Source organism: Leptodactylus fuscus, chromosome 1 (assembly GCF_031893055.1).
Source record: "Leptodactylus fuscus isolate aLepFus1 chromosome 1, aLepFus1.hap2, whole genome shotgun sequence".
Lineage (NCBI taxonomy): Eukaryota > Metazoa > Chordata > Amphibia > Anura > Leptodactylidae > Leptodactylus > Leptodactylus fuscus.
The window spans coordinates 29,720,187-29,740,550 of NC_134265.1; the positions used below are offsets into that span (position 1 = coordinate 29,720,187).

At 44.7% G+C, this 20,364-nt stretch overlaps 1 protein-coding gene across 1 annotated transcript in view; it reads right to left on the reverse strand.

The window, feature by feature from the left end:
- Window positions 1–511: 511 nt before the first annotated feature.
- The window catches only part of C1H5orf34 (chromosome 1 C5orf34 homolog), a 28,982-nt gene continuing 9,129 nt past the window's right edge, over window positions 512–20,364 (reverse strand). The window contains exons 4-12 of the mRNA XM_075262386.1: window positions 17,224–17,319; window positions 12,313–12,436; window positions 12,064–12,155; window positions 10,737–10,806; window positions 7,920–8,090; window positions 5,611–5,735; window positions 4,870–4,974; window positions 3,342–3,382; window positions 512–876 (exon numbers count right to left, since the gene is read on the reverse strand). Of these exons, the coding sequence (XP_075118487.1) occupies window positions 707–876; window positions 3,342–3,382; window positions 4,870–4,974; window positions 5,611–5,735; window positions 7,920–8,090; window positions 10,737–10,806; window positions 12,064–12,155; window positions 12,313–12,436; window positions 17,224–17,319 (994 nt within the window). The 3' untranslated portion in view covers window positions 512–706. The remainder of the gene's footprint in view (window positions 877–3,341; window positions 3,383–4,869; window positions 4,975–5,610; window positions 5,736–7,919; window positions 8,091–10,736; window positions 10,807–12,063; window positions 12,156–12,312; window positions 12,437–17,223; window positions 17,320–20,364) is intronic.

Genomic DNA, 20,364 nt, shown 5'->3' on the forward strand with positions numbered 1-20,364 from the left:
AATAATATAGTAATACTCAACATTTTTAATAAACATCATTGCACAAAATAAAAAGACATACATGAAATAAAGACATCCATACTGTATATATTAAAGGGGCGGTCTGATCAATGGGGGGACAACAGCTATCGGGGTCTGTACTATACACAGCCCAGAGCCAGAAGCAGATGGCTACAAAACCTGTATTGTGGCATGCCCAGCACCTATACAGGGGACAATGCCACCCGCTTTAGGACAGATCGGGCGTACCTCCGGACAGTCACTTGTCAGCCCCCTCACTGATCAGATATTTAAGTCCCATCCTAAGAGTAAGCCATAGATAAAGCTTCCTGGACAATTCCTTTAACCAGAGCGGGCACAATGACAATGATTAGTTTAGTCCAGTCCAAAATCTGTGACTAGTAGGTGACAATATCTACAGACGTCCTCCTGATATAAGGATACATTGAGCAGAGTGTAACGTGATACAGAGATGATGTACGCCGCAATCACACAAGTCAATGTACCGGAAATATCCAGCATGGAAAATTAAAATCTGGCGAAGCGTCACCTTGTACCACATTTATTAAGCCCGGTCTCATGATCAGACATGGGAATAACGTACACTGCCTGTGGGGATGGAAGGCACATGATTTACACGTATAGCGCTGACACCACCACATGGCGTAACAGATACGCTTCTCCACAGGACTCACATCTGCACTTATTACTTTCTGGAAGAAAGCAGCAAGTCAATATCTCGGATGGCTTTTGATGTCTTCTCCAGAATAGACTGTATATTCATTTCACCGAATCCGTCCTGCACGCTGTCAGCGTTATCCTGCCGACGATGAGGTTTAATATCATTTCTCCGTGCGCTGCCGTTCTCCAGGAGAACTGAATGTATGGATTAAGGATGGAGGGAAATAAAGGGCTATAATATATAAATAGGATTAGATAGATAGATAGAAGGATAGGAGATAGATAGATAGGAGATAGAGAGATAGATAGATAGGAGATAGAGAGATAGATAGATAGGAGATAGAGAGATAGATACAGTAGATAGAAGGATAGGAGATAGATAGATATAGAGATAGATAGATAGATAGATAGATAGATAGATAGATAGGAGATAGAGAGATAGATAGATAGGAGATAGATGATAGATAGATAGATATAGAGATAGATAGATAGATAGATAGATAGATAGATAGGAGATAGATAGATAGATATAGAGATAGATAGATAGATAGATAGATAGATAGATAGATAGATAGATAGATAGATAACCTTTCAGGACGAGGTGCTGTGTGCATACACTAAGAAAAGAATATGCATATGGAAACAGAACCTCCTGTAGCGCCACCTTCTGGAAGCAGATTCTCCAAAACCAAGGGTTGGGAACCTTTTTGGCTGAGAGAGCCATGAACGCCACATACTTTAAAATATAATTCCGTGAGAGCCATTCAGACACCAGAGTATAATAATCGGAAACCCAGGGGGATAAAAACATAAAAAACACTGTTACTTACCTCTGCCAGGCTCCGCTGCACTCTGCCGCTGTTGGCCATCTTCAATAACTTCTGGGAGATCATGTGACAGGGAGGCTTGACGTATATGAACACAGGCCCTGGCCATGTGACATCTGGGACATCACGCAAGTAGGCCCAAAGCCTGCCCAGAGAGGTAGGTAACACTGTTTTTTTATGTTCCCTTACCTCTCCTGGGCCTCTGATCATTATACTTGGGGGTCCGAAAAGACACCCCCCCCCCCCCCGAGTATAATAGTGCTTGTGGGGCCTGCAGCCCGGTAGTTACACCCCTGTCTGCGAGCCAGATGCAGCCATCAAAAGAGCTACATCTGGCTCGCGAGCCATAGGTTCCCGACCCCTGCCCTAAACGAATCCCATGCAAACACGGGGAGAACCTACAAACTCCATACAGATTCGAACACCCTTCATGCTATCCTATATCCCCAATGGGATGATATTCGTCGGAGCAAAGTAACAGATTAAGACGGTCGTCATACTCTTGTGTTTCAATAGGGGGCAGCCATGGTGTTGGGAGTGTCTGCTCTGTGTAGGAATAGGGAGAGTACATCACGGATAAGGAAGGGTAGGACATGGAAGTAAAGGAGGAGGAAGCTTGAAAGGAAACAGAGAAGAAGTTACTTGTCAATGCATAGGAAGAGGAAGATGCAAAATAGGAGGAAGGAAAGAATGAAAAAAAATGAAGTGAAATAATAGGAAAGAATTGAAGGTAAAAGGAAGTGAAAGAAAAAGAAGAGGAGGAAGGAAGTGAAGGAGGAGGAAGTAAGTCTGCTCCTCTGCTTTCTATACTTCTTCCTTCTCTCACATTTATAGGAAATAGAAGATGGAAGGAAAAGAAAGTGTAAGAGGACGATGTTAAAGAAAAGTAACTGGAGGAGAAAGTGAAGGAGGAATAAAGAGAGAAGCTCAAAAAGAGGAAGCAAAAGAAGGAGAAGGAAGTGGAAGAAAAGGAATGGGAAAAAGCAGTGAAGGAAGAGGAAATGTGGAAAAGGAAGCAAGGGAAGACAAGTAAGAAGAGAAAGCATAAGGAAGAACTGGAAGGAAAAGAAAAAAAGAAGGAATAGGAAAAGAAGAGAAGAGGAAAGAGGAAGTGTGGAGAGGCAAAAAGAGAGAGAATAAGTGAAGGAAAAGAAAGTAGGATTGTAGGAGGAAGGAGTAAGAAGGAGGAATTGTAGGAGAGAAAAGGGATGTGAAGAAGAGGAGGAAGGTAATGTTAAAAAAAGAAAAAAAGTTAAAAAGTTATTGAGGGAAAAATAAATCTGGAGACGCAGTTTGTGTCATACATTTATCCAAGTCTCCTGAAGCCTAGTTTACAGAAGGCAGCAGAGAGTGTGTGAGGGGGGGTGTCATTGCCTCCACTCTTGACATTTCGACTCACATGACTGACTCTGCTCTACTCTTTGGACCTGCAGCCAAAGTAGAGGGAAGTTGGAGACGTTGCGTGCAATCAGCAGGGCAGCGGGGAGTATGGGGTGTAAGTTGGTCAGAGGGCGGGTGTTTTGTTTCTCTGCCTCCCTTGTTGACACTCCGACTCTCAGTCACATGACTGACTCTGCTCTACTCTATGAACATGCGGCCGAAGAAGAGCAGAGTTAGTGGCGTCACATCGGCAGCAGGGGAAACCACAGAAATAAAGCTTTGTGAATGCATCGGTACGCTTATTTCTCCTAGCATGGCCCCTTTAAGTAAGAGGAAGTAGTTGGAGAGGAAGGAATTGAAAGAGGAAGTGAATGAAGCGTATGTGAAGGAAATGGAGAAAGTGATTTTCGTATCCATCAATGGGCAGTGATTCGCAGCTGCTTTAAAGGATACAGGTAAACCTCTGAATTTTTTCGAGTTCATGTGCCACCGTCCTACAGAAAAAACAAAACATACCACAGGGCGTTACATACCGGTAAAATCACACAGAGGAACATCAGCATTCACCTGATCCCTAAAAAAAATCTTAAAACGCATATTAACCCCTTAGGACATGTTCATATGATTAAAGTTTTCTGTGGATTCAGACGTGTATTCTCCTTAACCCTCAATGGGAAAAGCAGGGTGTCATTTATACGGTCACATTTCTTTTTATATTTTAACCCCTAAAAAAAAAAAAAAAAAATGAAAACATTGGGGAAAAAAAAAAATCCCCTTATTCTTTCTGCATTTCTTTCAGGTTTACATGAGGTACCCCCTACTTCACTATTGGCACTCCAAGACGGACCTTTGTGTACAATGGTTAGAGGGCACCTAGTGTGGACCTTGCACAAATGTTCCTATGTATGTGCTACAATGGATCAGCTTTTTGTAAAATCTATAATACACTAACATATGCCCGCAACTTCATCTGCGAGTTGGTGTTGGCGTTGAGCCGCTTATATTTAGCCAATTGCTGTTGTGGATGATCCGCTTGCTCCCGCGTTTTGGCTCTGCTACATCGCTGCATATGCGCAGCATACTCAGTTGTATGTACATCTCTGCATATGGAGAGCGTACTCCGCTGTGCTACAGCGCTGCCTAAGCTCTGCTACGTGTGGCCATTTGGATTAGAGGGGTGTTCTTATGTCAGTGCCTGAGCAGCTTCTGTGTTGGAAACAGCTGAACGGATGTCGCTGAAATATGCCAAAGTTCGATCAGTCTGCTCCCGCGTCTCGGCTCTGCTACATCGCTGAATATGCATAGGATACCAGCTGTATGTACATGTTTGCATATGGAGAGCATACTCAGCTGTGCTACAGCGCTGCATAAACTCTGCTACATCGGGCAAATGTGATTACAGGGGTTTTGTTATGTGACTGTCTGAGCAGCTTCTGTGTTACAAAGGGCTGAACGGATGTTGCTGAAATGTGCCAAAGTTCTCCCCCCTCCCCCATCAGAGGCAGAACAACACATTCCCTGTAGTACTCACTGAAACTCTACACCCGATATACTCCTCTTGCCCATACACATCCTGCATGTTGTGTAGTCTCCTGATCTTCCATGAGACTCCATTTTCATCAGCTTTCACACTGTCCAGCTTCATCCTATATAGCTCCACCCACAAAATAGTGTGCAGCTCCGCCCACTGCCTAGCATGATCCTATCCTAGAATGGCTCAAGGACCTGTGATGATGTCATCACAGGTCCTTTAGTGTTGCGTGAACCTACACTCCTTCACTGCGGTCGTGTAGTGATGTCATTTACCGGGATAAAAAGTAGCCTATGTTTTAATCGGGGTTCCTATCTATGTATGTGGCAAATTTCATGCAAATCCGTTTAGCCGTTTTTGCGTGATTGCGGAACAAACATCTAAACATCCATTTATAATATTAGTAGGATTAAAAAAAAAAAAAAAAAAAAAAAAAAAAGATGTACCCACCCAAATCCTTTTGCCATGTCAGTTTCTGTAGTGATGGGGTTAACCATGTCCCCCAATGATTTCTCATCCAACCACTTGCACCAGGCCACTGCGTTTCGGATATGGCTACAGGGAGAAAAGGACATGTTGCTTAAGCAGTATTACAAGAGTTATAACATGGCTGCTTTCTTCCAGTATACCGCCACACCACTTTTTGAGTTATATCTGCTGTTGCAGCTCAGCTCCATTGAAGTGAATTGGGCTGTTTGGGCAGCTTGTTTCTCCAGGTCTGGACATGTACATTGACTAATGGCCATATCCCCAATGATGTCATCGCTTGCACAGTAACAAATGAGGTGATGTCATAACGTCACATGACTGGGCAGCCAAACATAACCTGACGACATTGAAGGGGCCACGGTAATAAATGGGGGAGGAAGAGAACATCGGAGTGTTTCAAAATGTGGGCACCATGAAGGAGTTCAAGGAATATATAAGGTATCAAATACTGAAGACTCAATTTTTTACTATGCATTTTAATGGCATGGAGCTGCAGCATGGCCATGTGACCAACGGAGCCATATCTTCGAGTCCTGCACAACCCCTTTAATGCATAGTGCATACAGTCGGGCTGTATATGTACAGAGCAATATCAGGTGTAACCATGAGATAACCCTCTACCCTTTGTACTCTTGCACTGACCCTTATAAAATAACAATAAGTCCCATAAAGAGGGCCCATAAATCAGCGCCTCAGTCACACCTCGCATATTCTCCAGGATCCTCCATTTCTACTAGTTTCGACGATCCATCTGGAAAGCGCAAACAACACCAACCGAACTGTGTGACCGTGCCGGAGGAAATCTGTGAGGTTGTGTTGTCTGGACACTAAGGAGGAGACACAGATATAACAACATTATATTATATCTATAGACATACTCTTAAAGGGAAAGTAACACCAATTTTTTAAATATAGATATAACCAGAATCTATCATTTCTTTTCTAATCTGTTTGATTGAAGATTTTTTTTATTCTATTTTCTGTACATGATTATGGGGCGGCCATCTTGCTTGAGCGTCTCCTCTGTTCTGTTGACAGCACTTAGAGGTTTATTTTACAACTAGAGATGAGCGAGTAGTGAAATATTCGAGATTCGTTTCGAGTAGAGCCTCAATATTCGACTACCCAATCGAATATCAAATTCCATTATAGTCTATGGGAAAAATGCTTGTTTCAGGGGAAACCACTATTCGACTAAAGGAGAGTCACCAAGTCCACGAATAGCAAGAGGAGAGTGTTTAGGAGGAGCGCTATGCAGTGAAAGCGAACGGACCCCATTATAGTCTATGGGGTCCGTGCGCATTAACTGCACAGCGCTTGCAATTGCGCTGATATTCCGTTCGGAAGGGGGGGTCCTCCTGCGGACTCCTTCCGGACGGGAGGCAAGCGCTAATGTGAACTTACTCATCCTGCAGAAACAGCATTGATTGGCTGAATGCTATACACTGTATAGCATTCGGCCAATCAACGCTGGTTCTGCAGCAGGCTCGTCCTTGCTAGTCGGGAGAGCTGGCAGCTTGTGGTTATGCGGGAGCTGACTTTTTCTCATAGGAATGCATTGACCAGCGTTGATTGGCCGGATGCTATACAGTGTACAGCATTTGGCCAATCAATGCTGGTTCTGCCGGAGGCTGGTCTGTGAGGAGGCGGAGTCTAAGATCGGACCACAGCAGTCTCCATTGTGGTCCGATCTTAGACTCCGCCTCCTCACAGACCAGCCTCCGGCAGAACCAGCGTTGATTGGCCGAATAATGTATACTGTATAGCACCCGGCCAATCAACGCTGGTCAATGCATTCCTATGAGAAAAAGTCAGCTCCGACCTAACCGAAAGCTGCCAGCTCTCCCGACTAGCAAGGACGAACCTGCTGCAGAACCAGCGTTGATTGGCCGAATGCTATACAGTGTATAGCATTCGGCCAATCATTGCTGGTTCTGAATCAAATCTTTACTGCGAATAGCGATAGAATTTGAACGAGTACGAGTATTTCGAATACCGTAGTATTCTATTGAATACCTACTCGCTCATCTCTCTTTACATTCGAGATTCGTTTTGAGTAGAGCCTCAATATTCGACTACTTGATCGAATATCGAATCCCATTATAGTCTATGGGAAAAAATGCTCGTTTCAGGGGAAACCACTATTCGACTAAAGGAGAGTCACCAAGTCCAAGAATAGTAAGAGGAGAGTGTTTAGGAGGAGCGCTGTGCAGTGAAAGCAAACGGACCCCATTATAGTCTATGGGGTCCGTGCGCATTAACTGCACAGCGCTTGCAATTGCGCTGATATTCCGTTCGGAAGGGGGGGTCCTCCTGCGGACTCCTTCCGGACGGGAGGCAAGCGCTAATGTGAACTTACTCATCCTGCAGAAACAGCATTGATTGGCTGAATGCTATACACTGTATAGCATTTGGCCAATCAACGCTGGTTCTGCAGCAGGCTCGTCCTTGCTAGTCGGGAGAGCTGGCAGCTTGCGGTTATGCAGGAGTTGACTTTTTCTCATAGGAATGCATTGACCAGCGTTGATTGGCCGGATGCTATACAGTGTACAGCATTTGGCCAATCAATGTCTAAGACACGGCCATAGACAGCAATAGTCCGGAGCCGACTCATTGAGGTTCATGGGATCTAGACATACTCTGTGCAGGTAGACAGGGGAGATAAAAATAGCGGATGCAATGATGGACCAGTGCAGTTATCGACAGAGGTGTTATCTTCTATTGTAATCCTGTTTGTGATATAGATCCATAAGGATCAGTGCAAAATATCACAGATTTTAAAGATTACAGGTCTGTAGAAATAGATACAACATTTCAGGTCCTTACTCAAGATTATTATTCCATTGGTTATGGCTCACGGTATAAGGCAGCACAAGGAAGTGGATGGCGGGTTTTTTTTTTTTTTCTCTATATCAATCACTATTGATATATTACATACTAACATATAATATATTATACATCACACACTCACATACACATCTTTGTTAGAGCACATGGACTATACACATTACCTCTTCATTTTTATTAAAATAGGCAAAATTCCAGTGCATGTATAGCAGGACGCCATCCAGATAGCTCACGCACACTGTGTTATTAGAATATACTGCGAATCTTCCTTGGCCTGGTATGAAGGATTGCTCCAGCAGCAGCGGGATGACAGCTCTGGAATCAGGCCCGGATCCCTAGAATAAGGAATGTACACAATAAGAGAAGGTATCGGGGCAGCGGGCATAGCCATCCATTCATCACTGTCATGGTTGTATGATGGATGCGGAAAAATTACATGGCGGAGGAGACACATGTGAGCCCCTATCCCTCCGTTACACTATATACACAAATAGCGGACATGTGGTCGCCAGGAATTCCTCTTGTTTTTTGTTTGGTTCTCAGACATGACATATTTTACTAGAAGATGCGTCACACAGGTCAATGAAGCATATAAAATGAATGAACTGTTCTGTTTGGGGACAGCGCGGAGATTTCTGCAGATGAACTATAAATATCTGGAAGATGCCTGAAGGGGTTATCCACTTTCTTAACACTGATGGTCTATCCTTAGAATAGGCCATCAATATTAGATCTGCGACAGGCCAACACGTCTACAGGTCAATGAAGTCTATGGGGCAGCACTGGAAAACCTAAAGGTAACGCTACAGTTTGCTTGCTCACCATACAAAGATGTGACTTGGCGCTGAAGATCTATGGGGGGGGGGGGGGGAGGGTCGCGGTGAAGGACCCTTGCAGATCTAAGACCGATGGCGCATCCTAAGGATAGACCATTGATATTAAGAAAGTGGATAACTCCTTCAACCTGGCACCTATTTTGAGTAAAATCAAATTGTCTCCTATCCCTATGGATAGGTGATAACTAGGGTTGAGCGATCGTGTTCGGTAAAGATCGGATTCCGAACGAGAGAATTTCACGATCGTGATCGGAATTCCGAACACGATCTTTTTAGGTGGGATCAAGATCGGTGATTATTTCCCACAATGCTTTGCTACTGGCCAAGCATTGTGGGAAAAGCTAACAATGTTACCCTTCACACTGAGTATTGTATACTCAGTGTGAAGGCTCCGCTGCAGTTCCACAGTAATGAATGGAAGCAGCCGGCACACAGTCCTTAACCCCTTGCGCGCCGGCTGTGTCCATTCATTCTAATGGGAGACTAGCTAACATCTCTAGTAGCTACTTACCTGCAGAGATGGCTGGTCCAGTGCCCGGTGTTCTCGTTCTTCTTCGCCTCGCTGCCCCTGCCTCCCAGGTTAGTGTTAAAGAGCTAGGAAGAAGACTGGCTTGTGGCGTAGGAGAGTGTGGGCGGGTACACATGACGTCTCCCCTCCCAGTACCCGCCCACACTCTCCTAACCCGCCCACATTCTCTTAACCTGGGAGACAGGGGGCAGTGTGGCGAAGAAGAACGAGAACACCGGGCACCGCACCAGCCATCTCTGCAGGTAAGTGGACACCAGGGGGGACTAAGTAGTAGGATTAATAAAAAAATCCTCTGGCTACTTAGTGATTAAAACAAATCACTACACAGCGTGGATTCTAACAATTAAAGCGTTCAATTCTTAGATTCCATGCTGTATAGTGAATAGGATTGTTTTTAAAATACAATCTCCGATTAGTAAAAAAATCCCATTGACTTGCATTGGGATCGAGATCGGGTTCGAATGAAAAATGATCGGAAATCGGATTTCAAAATCGATCCTGAAAAGTCAACATTGGCTCAACCCTAATGATAACTTGTGGATTGGTGGGGTCTATCACCGATCTTGAGAATGGGGGTCTCTTATACACCTGTTTGAATGGAGCAGCAGGTCGAGAGTGTGTTCTGCCTCTCCATAGGACTGCTTAAGAGTCCCATCTCTGTCTGTCATAATTTTTTTGTCTCCTTTCTCTGCGCACTGGACTGAACATTCTGCAAATCTCACAGCTTATTATGTAAGAAACATCTTCTATGTACTTGCATCTACTTCTGGCTTCTAGTGTGGTTACAGATAGGATGTTATTCAGCTTTACTGACTGTGCTCAGAGATTGCTATTTTCCTGTGTCAGGGATCTTATAGGCTGCATACTGCCTGCATGTATTTACCATGTATGTGCAGTTCAGGATTCCTGGATCTCTTATGTTATGTTGGGCTTTTTTCAGCTATTTGTTTGCTATTGTACAGTTACTCCTGGCAGAATGACATGTAAATAAGCCAGTATTAGTAGCAATAGATAAGGGAGGCGGCAGACTGCTCCTTATTGTATATGCCCCATGCTAGGTTCACACCTGCGAGACTCCGCCATAGATTCAGCTTAAAATTGCTGGAGAGAAATGTCTTGTAAGGACAGAGACAGGGTCTCTGTCTGTCGGGTCCAAATGCGTGCTGCAGCCATAGTGGGGGTAATAACAACAAAAAAACTGACCTTGCACATATTTCAACTTTTTTTGTCAACTCAGATACCCTTTAAAGACTACATATATTAACAGTCATATAATAGTGAACAGTCCACTGTACCCCTCAATCTCCCACCCCTCACCAGTGTGTATGCAGGTGTATGTTAACCCAGGTGCATCTTTAAGTTACATCACCCTAAGTTTTGCAACAGCTGCAGTAAAGTGACATTGGCCAGGAGTCTGCACAACCCCAAGGAGGCCCAATAACCTATTCGATTAATTTTCCAAAATTTTGCAAAGCAAAGCACAACTATCTGGACATTTTCATAACCTTCAGGCTGAGAATAGATTTAGAATATGGCCTTGATCTCTTATATTTTGCATGATGACATGAAAATAGCTGATGCAAATACACATGGAAATGACACATCTACAGCCGTACCGTCTTCCAACAACAGGTGTGAGCCAGAGGATTTATGGAGAGCTTGTGCTGGTAGCAAAATTCCAAAAACCTAAAAAATCAAGAAAAAACAAACAAAACCGGGCGGTGAGTAAAAAACACAAGTGATATATCCCAACAAGATGTTATATAGAGCCTGCCGTGACTCATTCTGCGCAGCGCATCCACAATATCCCAATCCTGTGGAGATGCGGGGAGTGACGGAGGCTCCCAGGTCCACGGCCCCGTCCTCTTACATCATTTATTTCAATCCTCCCCCCTTCTGTCTGAAATATATGTCCCACCATTGTGGCACCACGGATTCAGTCTGCACCAGACCAGAAGCAGCCTCATGTGTTGGGAGCCCTTCACGTAACTGTTGAGGCCGGTGATTGGCTACAGGAGTCATGTGATGGAAAACTGGATATCAATGTCACCGTTTCCAGTCCGGTAGGGACCAGCGGCACTGGACATTCAAAGGGTGAGTGGTGTTTTTAATTAATTTTAACCAGTTACTTAAAATTATACATTTTATACAGTATAGATCATGAACAAGCCCTTTAAAGGGATTCTACCATTGAAATCAAATTTTTTCTGACTAACACGTAGGAATAGCTTTAAGAAAGGCTATTCTCCTATCTTTAGATGTCTTCTCCGCGCCACCGTTCGGTAGAAATGCCGTTTTTTGTCGGTATGCAAATGAGTTATCTTGCAGCACTGGGGGCGGTCCCAGCACTCAAACAGCACTGGGGGCGTCTCCAATGCTGTGAGAGAACTCTACAGCGCAGCCTCGATCTTCCTCAGGAACGGCCTCTTCATGCGTCTTCTTCCGGTGCAGGCTTCAAACTTCTAGGCCTCGGGCAGAGCCGACTGCGAATGCCCGCGGCCACAAGAAAAATAGCCGCTTACACAGTAAGTAAGCAGCTATTTCTTTGTGGCCTGTGGCCTGTCCGAGGCCTAGAAGTTTGACCGCCAGTGCCGGAAGAAAACGCGTGAAGAGGCCGATCCAGAAGAAGATGGAGGCGGCGCTGGAGAGTTCTCTCACAGCATTGGAGACGCCCCCAGTGCTGTTTGAGTGCTGGGGACTGCCCCCAGTGCTGCAAGAGAACTAATTTGCATACCGATGAAAACCGGAATTTCTACCGAACGGCGGCGTGCAGAAGACATCTAAAGGCAGGAGAAGAATAGCCTTTCTTAAGGCTATTCCTACGTGTTAGGGAGAAAATAAAGGGAATCCAAAGATAGGATCCCTTTAAAGCTTGGTATATTTGAGCCTTTGGCTCAACACAAGTCTATGGTTCCTTTTACACGCGGGGCAGGAAATACTGACCTTCTAGCCTGGGATATGACAGAGCGCACAGAATACAGAGCCCGGGGCTTGTCTGGAGGAAGGTCTCTGACAGTATACAGACGCTCTTCTATCTAATATCATATTAAGAACAGACAAGAACAAGTTAAAGGGATATTCCCATCCAGCACATATCTTGTATATTACAGCTATTTTATTCCTCTGTGTTATCGCGCACATGATACACAATTCCTGGGGTTAGCGCACATGAAGGTCTTCTCACTTACGTACCTGTTTAGTATCTTCTTTTACAAAGTAATGATGGAAATATTTTCCCATACTGTCACCCTCAGAAGTAAAAACTGACCCATCACCCGGGTGAATTTCCATCATGTTGGTTCCATCTAAAATGAATCTAAAAGAAACGAGATGAAAATATCACACGTGGATGAAGCAGGACATGACGTGGGTCACCTCCTCCATATTCTCCTGTCTTCACAAGTAGTTATACGTGTTATAGCGGCTGGTTTTCCTATAGTCTGAAAGCCCCCCCCCCCAAGAACTGGTAATTACTAGAGATGAGCGAACAGCGTTCGATCGAGTACATGTTCGATCGGATATCAGGCTGTTTGAGATGTTCGATTCGAACCGAACACCACGTGGCAAACTCACTAAAAATTTGATTCCCCTCCCACCTTCCCTGGCACTTTTTTTGCACCAGTAACTGGGCAGAGGAGGTGGGACTGGAACTACAACGGAGGCATCGAAAAAAAAATCGGAAAAAGTAATTGGCTGGCTAAATCAGGTGACCTCCAATTTATACAAATGGTGGATTTAATATCCGGATCATATGAGACTGTGAACTATGTGACTGTGAGACAGGGATAGATGTACAGGCAGGGTTAGCTAGGGATTACCTTTATTTAGGGGGGAATGTTACTCACCCAGCTCTTTGGGGCTCTATCTGGTCGGGATCGCTGGCAGCTTGCGATATGCGTGAGCTGACTTTTTCCCATAGGAATGCATTGACCAGCGTTGATTGGCCGAATGCCATACAGACTACAGTATTCAGCCAATCAACGCTGGTTCTGCTGGAGGCTCGTCTGTGAGGAGGCGGAGTCTAAAATCGGACCAGAATGGAGACTGCTGTGGACCGATCTTAGACTCCGCCTCCTCCAGCAGAAGCAGCTTTGATTGGCCGAATGCTGTACTCTGTATGGCATTCGGCCAATCAACGCTGGTCAATGCATTCCTATGCAGAGATGTAGCAGTGCTGGCCTTGCACTCAGCACTACTACACCGGAGATGAAGCAGAGCTGAGTGTGCAGCAGGGTTCAGCGCATCTCTGATGCAGCAGAGCTGAGTGTGCAGCAGGGTTCAGCGGTTCTCCGGTGTAGCATCGGTTCTCTGGTGTAGCAGTGCTGGCCGTGCGCTCAGCTCGGCTCATCTCCGGAGTAGCCAAGCTGAGCACACGGCCAGCACTGCTACATCTTGGCATAGGAATGCATTGACCAGTGTTGATTGGCTGAATGCCATACAGAGTACAGCATTCGGCCAATCAACACTGGTTCTGCTGAAGGAGGCGGAGTCTAAGATCAGTCCACAGCAGTGTCCATTCTGGTCTGATATTAGACTCCGCCTCCTCACAGATGAGCCTCCGGCAGAACCAGCGTTGATTGGCCGAATGCTGTAGTCTGGATCACTCATATGAACGATCCCACCATCAACATTAACAACTAAACTGTCTGACCAGGGACATATATAGTTGGAAAAAAAAAAATCCCACATAGTGCAAGATGGCCGATGATCAGCCAACAGCTCGGCAAAAAATTTTGAGCATTGCTGCCCATTAGCCATGAATGACCATTCACAGCATCTCAATGTCTCGACAGCGGAAATGGAGGAACTGGACATGTCATAGGATTTTCTGGTTTCAGACCAATTTTCCAATATACTTTCCGTATCAATTCCTCAGGGATTTCTGATTGCTGATAGATCTCTGCTTGCTGTCATTCATTCTGCTTACCAACAGTTGATCAGTCCATGGTCATGTGATGTACAGTCCATAGTCATGTGATATACAGCCCATGGTCATGTGATATACAGTCCATAGTCATGTGATATACAGCCCATGGTCATGTGATATACAGTCCATAGTCATGTGATATACAGCCCATGGTCATGTGATGTACAGTCCATAGTCATGTGATATACAGTCCATGGTCATGTGATATACAGTCCATGGTCATGTGATATACAGTCTATAGTCATGTGATATACAGTCCATGGTCATGTGATATACAGTCTATAGTCATGTGATATACAGTCTATAATCATGTGATGTACAGCCCATGGTCATGTGATATACAGTCTATAGTCATGTGATATACAGTCCATAGTCGTGTGATATACAGTCCATGGTCATGTGATATACAGTCTATAGTCATGTGATATACAGTCTATAGTCATGTGATATACAGTCTATAATCATGTGATGTACAGCCCATGGTCATGTGATATACAGTCTATAGTCATGTGATATACAGTCCATAGTCGTGTGATATACAGCCCATGGTCATGTGATATACAGTCTATAGTCATGTGATATACAGTCTATAGTCATGTGATATACAGTCCATGGCCATGTGATATACAGTCCATGGTCATGTGATATACAGTCCATGGTCATGTGATATACAGTTCATGGTCATGTGATATACAGCCCATGGTCATGTGATATAGTCTATAGTCATGTGATTTACAGTCCATGGTCATGTGATATACAGTCCATGGTCATGTGATATACAGTCTATAGTCATGTGATATACAGCCCATGGTCATGTGATATACAGTCCATGGTCATGTGATATACAGTCCATGGTCATGTGATATACAGTCCATGGTCATGTGATATACAGTCCATAGTCATGTGATATACAGTCCATAGTCATGTGATATACAGTCCATACTCATGTGATATACAGTCCATAGTCATGTGATGTACAGTCCATGGTCATGTGATATGCAGTCCATAGTCATGTGATGTACAGTCCATGGTCATGTGATATACAGTCCATAGTCATGTGATACTCAGTCTATGGTCATGTGATATACAGTCCATAGTCATGTGATGTACAGTCCATAGTTATGTGGTATGCAATCCATAGTCATGTGATATACAGTCCATAGTCATGTGATGTACAGTCCATAGTCATGTGGTATGCAGTCCATAGTCATGTGATATACAGTCTATAGTCATGTGATATACAGCCCATGGTCATGTGATATACAGCCCATGGTCATGTGATATACAGTCCATAGTCATGTGGTATGCAGTCCATAGTCATGTGATGTACAGTCCATAGTCATGTGATATACAGTCCATAGTATGTGATATACAGTCCATAGTATGTGATATACAGTCCATAGTTATGTGATATACAGTCTGTGAGGGGCTGAAATATCTTTGGAAAAATTAAGTATAAAAAGGTGGGGGCTTATGCTGGTATATCTCATTATATCTCTTTATATCTCTCTGTCTTACTCTCCGTCCCAGGGATCAGCTGTCTGTTCCACAAGGAACCGGTTAAACCAGCCATGTGCTGTGTATTTGTTGATACTATACACAAATCTATACCATATTAGGGCTCATTCACATCTGCGCCCGGCACTCCGTACTTCAGGTTTCCGTTTCCTGCATAAAACAGAGCAGGAGATGGAAACCTGCAGGACTCTTTCCATTCATTGAATGGGTGAGAAAGCTTTCCGGCCGTGAGCGGTGGTGAGCGTTTTAAGCTCTCCGCCGCGAAACCGGGTTTTTCAATCCGGACACAGAGTAGGACATGCAGTACTCTGTGTCCGGATTAAAAAATCCGGTTTCGCGGCGGAGAGCATAAAACGCTCACCGCCGCTCATGGCCGGAGCCGGTCTGTGCTTTCCGTCTTCTGGCATGCAGAAGACGGAAAGCACAGAACGGAGAGTAGAACACAGGTGTGAACCTAGCATTACAGAAAATGGAGACAGTCAGGCTGGGAATGGGCATTGTCCGTATGGCTGTATACAAAAGATCAAAGAAGAGAGTCCAAGATGAGTGAATGGGCCATGAATCCTTATCACTGTTTAGGGCCTCAGCTTTGAAGATGTACTGGGTGTGTAGAAACAGGTTCTGTAGCCTATTGATCGTTAGCCCCAAGGCTGGAGTGGTCTGACCAGTCTATTGATCATTAATTATCTCTCTTGCCATGATATATGCATCTAGACATGGTCATGTTATATACAGTCCATAGTCATGTTATATACAGTCCATGGTCATGTGATGGACACAGTCGCACAGGTCGTTAGTCACAGCACAGAAATCAGTCATCTGCCTGGTAACGCATTGTGCACCGGTGTCCTTCACATGACCATGGACTGATGTTTCTCCTCTGAGGCTAGGCCGATATCTGCCCACAATTGTACAACATTCTATTATATAAATATTGGTCTGAAACTGGACAACCCTTAATGTGTATGGCCGGTTTAGGAGACCCTCTTTGTAAGCAATGTCCATCCTGGCCAAGAGATAAATCCTGAACAGGGACCCCTTACATTAATTCCCCCTAATAGGGCAGATAGCTATAGGTTTTCTAATCTAGACAACACCTTTATTGTACAAAACACATTTAAAGGGATTTCCCGGTGCCAAATTGAGTTTTCATACTGTTGACCTATGCACTAAGTGAACTATGGGGCTTTGACACCCACACACAGATCAGCTATTCTAGCAGTCTCCGAGTGCCAGAAGCTTCTAGTGCAGCATGTGCAAAGTAATAGGAGTGGCGCTGCAGTTCCCCAGAAGCACCACTATGCAGAGGATGGGGCTGCTGCGTCATTCCTATTACTTGTATAGGAGCGGGACTGTACACACGTCCCATCTACTAGCAGCTTCCAGTACCCGGAGACTGCTGTCACAGCTGATCTGTATGGGCTCCAGGTGTCGGTCCCCCACAGATCACAAAATGATGGCCTATCCTGCGGATAGGTTCACTCGATTTGAGGCTGAAAAACCCCTTTAACATAAATACGGAGTCAGACTGAAGCATATTCATGAATGTCCAACTTTTTAAAATCTATTATCAAACATGAATACATGGAAATCCATTGGTAATATCCAGCAATGTGTGAGGTCTAGTCATGGATTGTAGTGTAAGAATAAGCTCTGACCTGTACAGGACGCCATTGGACATCACCACCTTCAGAGGTAATGGATTTACTGTCAACGTGTTTTCTTCCTCCAAGGAGAACTTACAAAAACTCAGCCTATAATAAGAAACAAGACTGCGGTGAGGAATGTGAATAGCGCTCGCACGGTATTGATTCGTCTGTATTGAGCGGCCTCTTATACCGCATAGACTGAATACAAGAAAGTATCTGACACAGGAATACGTGCAAGAACTGGCTGCTGTGTCCGGCTCTGAACAAAGACACAAAGCTCATCTCATCGCACTTAGTACAATGGCCCTCACAGTGCGCCACGTGTAATATAATGGCCCTTACAGTGCGCCACTTGTAATATAATGGCCCCCACAGTGCACCACGTGTAATATAATGGCCCTCACAGTGCGCCACATGTAATATAATGGCCCTTACAGTGCGCCACGTGTAATATAATGGCCCCCACAGTGCGCCACGTGTAATATAATGGACCCCACAGTGCGCCACGTGTAATATAATGGCCCTTACAGTGCACCACGTGTAATATAATGGCCCTCACAGTGCGCCACGTGTAATATAATGGCCCCCACAGTGCACCACGTGTAATATAATGGACCCCACAGTGCGCCACATGTAATATAATGGCCCTCACAGTGCGCCACGTGTAATATAATGGCCCTTACAGTGCGCCACGTGTAATATAATGTCCCTTACAGTGCGTCACGTGTAATATAATGGCCCTTACAGTGCACCACGTGTAATATAATGGCCCCCACAGTGCTCCACATGTAATATAATGGCACAGTGCACCATGTGTAATATAATGGCCCCCACAGTGCTCCACGTGTAATATAATGGCCCCCACAGTGCACCACATGTAATCTAATGGCCCTTACAGTGCACCACGTGTAATATAATGTCCCTTACAGTGCACCACGTGTAATATAATGGCCCTTACAGTGCACCACGTGTAATATAATGGCCCCCACAATGAGCCACATGTAATATAATGGCCCCCACAGTGCTCCACATGTAATATTGTCAGAAACAGGGCCATTTTGTGGTCCCCTGTTCAGCAGCTAACCTGTGAGTGACTATTGCTGGCCAAATTCAAAGACTAAGTGATCTCAATGAAATCCCACACCACACATGAGGGGTTTTTTTTTTGTTTGTTTGTTTTGTTGTTTTTTTCTTCAGTATGTCTTTGGATTCTGAGAGGAAATCCACACAAACACAGGGAGAACATACAAACTCCTTGCAGATGTTGCCCTGCAAGGCTGCAATGCTAACCACTGAGCCACCGTGCTGTCTATGAACATGGACTTATGAACATCATTGGTGGTGAGTGATCACAGGAACTAAAGTGGCAGAGAGAATCAGTTTTCCCTAACTCTGCGTTCACTCAAGGGGCACCTGTCTGACAGTCTAACCAGCCTTACCCTCACTGATGGCACTGAGCTATTCCCAATGCTGCTAAGATGGCGTATCCTACAATCCACTGACTACTCACTGGTGTATTATATACTGGTCAGAAACTCAAAAGTCCTCACAATTTACAAAAAGGGCTACAACCCTTTTGGGGGCAACAACCCCTATTACAAGAACCTTTTTAGGGGCACCAACCCCTCTAACGCTTATGGGCAACAACTCCTATATATATTTTTGTTTCTTTTTTCTTGCGCACAAAACAACAAAAAAACAAACAACCCCCCCCCCCCCCCCTCATGTCTGTGTGTGGGATACAAAAGAAAAGTAGAGTGCAAGCTAATGCATAGGGGTGGGTGCACAGAGGTATATTAGAGGAGCTGAAGTTTGGTGTTAGAAAGTGTGTTTGGATAGCCCCCACCTCCCCCTGTACTGTAAATAGAAGGTCTAAGATAGAGATTCTGTGTACACATGTATAGCAGAGAACCCTTTGTTTTAGAATTAGAAGTAACTCCTATGTCTGTTTTGTAATGTCTTTTTGTTTGTAATGCGCATTGTAAGGAATTTAGGAGTGTGACTGAGTGAAGGCTGTGGTGGAGGAGAGTGTAGGTTAAAGGGATTCTACCATTAAAAAACTTTTTTTTCTAGGTAACACGTCGGAATAGCCTTTAGAAAGGCTATTCGTCTCCTACCTTTGGAAGTGATCTCCGCCGCGCTGTTCATTCGAAATGCCGGTTTGTACCGGTATGCTAATTAGTTCTCTGGCAGTGATGGGGGCTGGCCCCAGCGCAGGAGATGCGATAGGGGCGTTCCCATTGCTGCTCGAAAACCGACTCCAGCGCCGCCTCTGTCTTCTTCTGCATTCTCCCCTTCCTTCTTCGGCTGGACGTCGGACGCCTGCGCAGTACACTCTGTTCAGCGAACTTGTGGTGTCGGCACTGTGGCCGTGAGCATGCGCAGTACGTTCATCGAAGTTCACCAAACAGAGCGTACTGCGCAAGTGTCCAACGTCCAGCCGAAGAAGGAAGGGGAGGATGCAGAAGAAGACAGAGGCGGCGCTGGAGTCGGTTTTCGAGCAGCAATGGGGACGCCCCCATCGCATCTCCTGCAGCCCTCATCGCTGCGAGAGAACTCGTTAGCATACCGGTACAAACCGGCATTTCGAATGAACGGCGTGGCGGAGAGCACTTCCAAAGGTAGGAGACGAATAGCCTTTCTAAAGGCTATTCCGACATGTTACCTAGAAAAAAAAGTTTTTTAATGGTAGAATCCCTTTAAAGTCATGTAGATTGTCTATAAATTTTGTATTTGCTTATATTTGAGTAGAGTCAAACAGATGTTGTGTGGTAAATGAATTGGGAGACCAGTGGCCACTAAAAAAACCAAAAACTCTCCCATTTCTTTCACCTGCTGCACTGATTGGCAATGTTGTGTGCGTTTACTAAGGTCATTGAGTTGTTAATTAGTTCGTTTCTGATAGTTTGGAAACCAGATAGTCTTCTAAACCAGTTTAACCAGTTTGATGCCACAGGAAGGAGAGATAACGGCCAGCAGGCTCTATGTGTGTGTTGATTAGTTGGGGGAATGGGTTTGGACACCGAAAAGGAATCTAATTGATTTTGGAGACCATTGTTTGGAGCCTGGTGGATTGGAGGTGCGACAGAGACTTTCAGAAGACCAGTGGGGATGGGTGAAAGATAAAGTAGTTGAACAATGCAAAATATA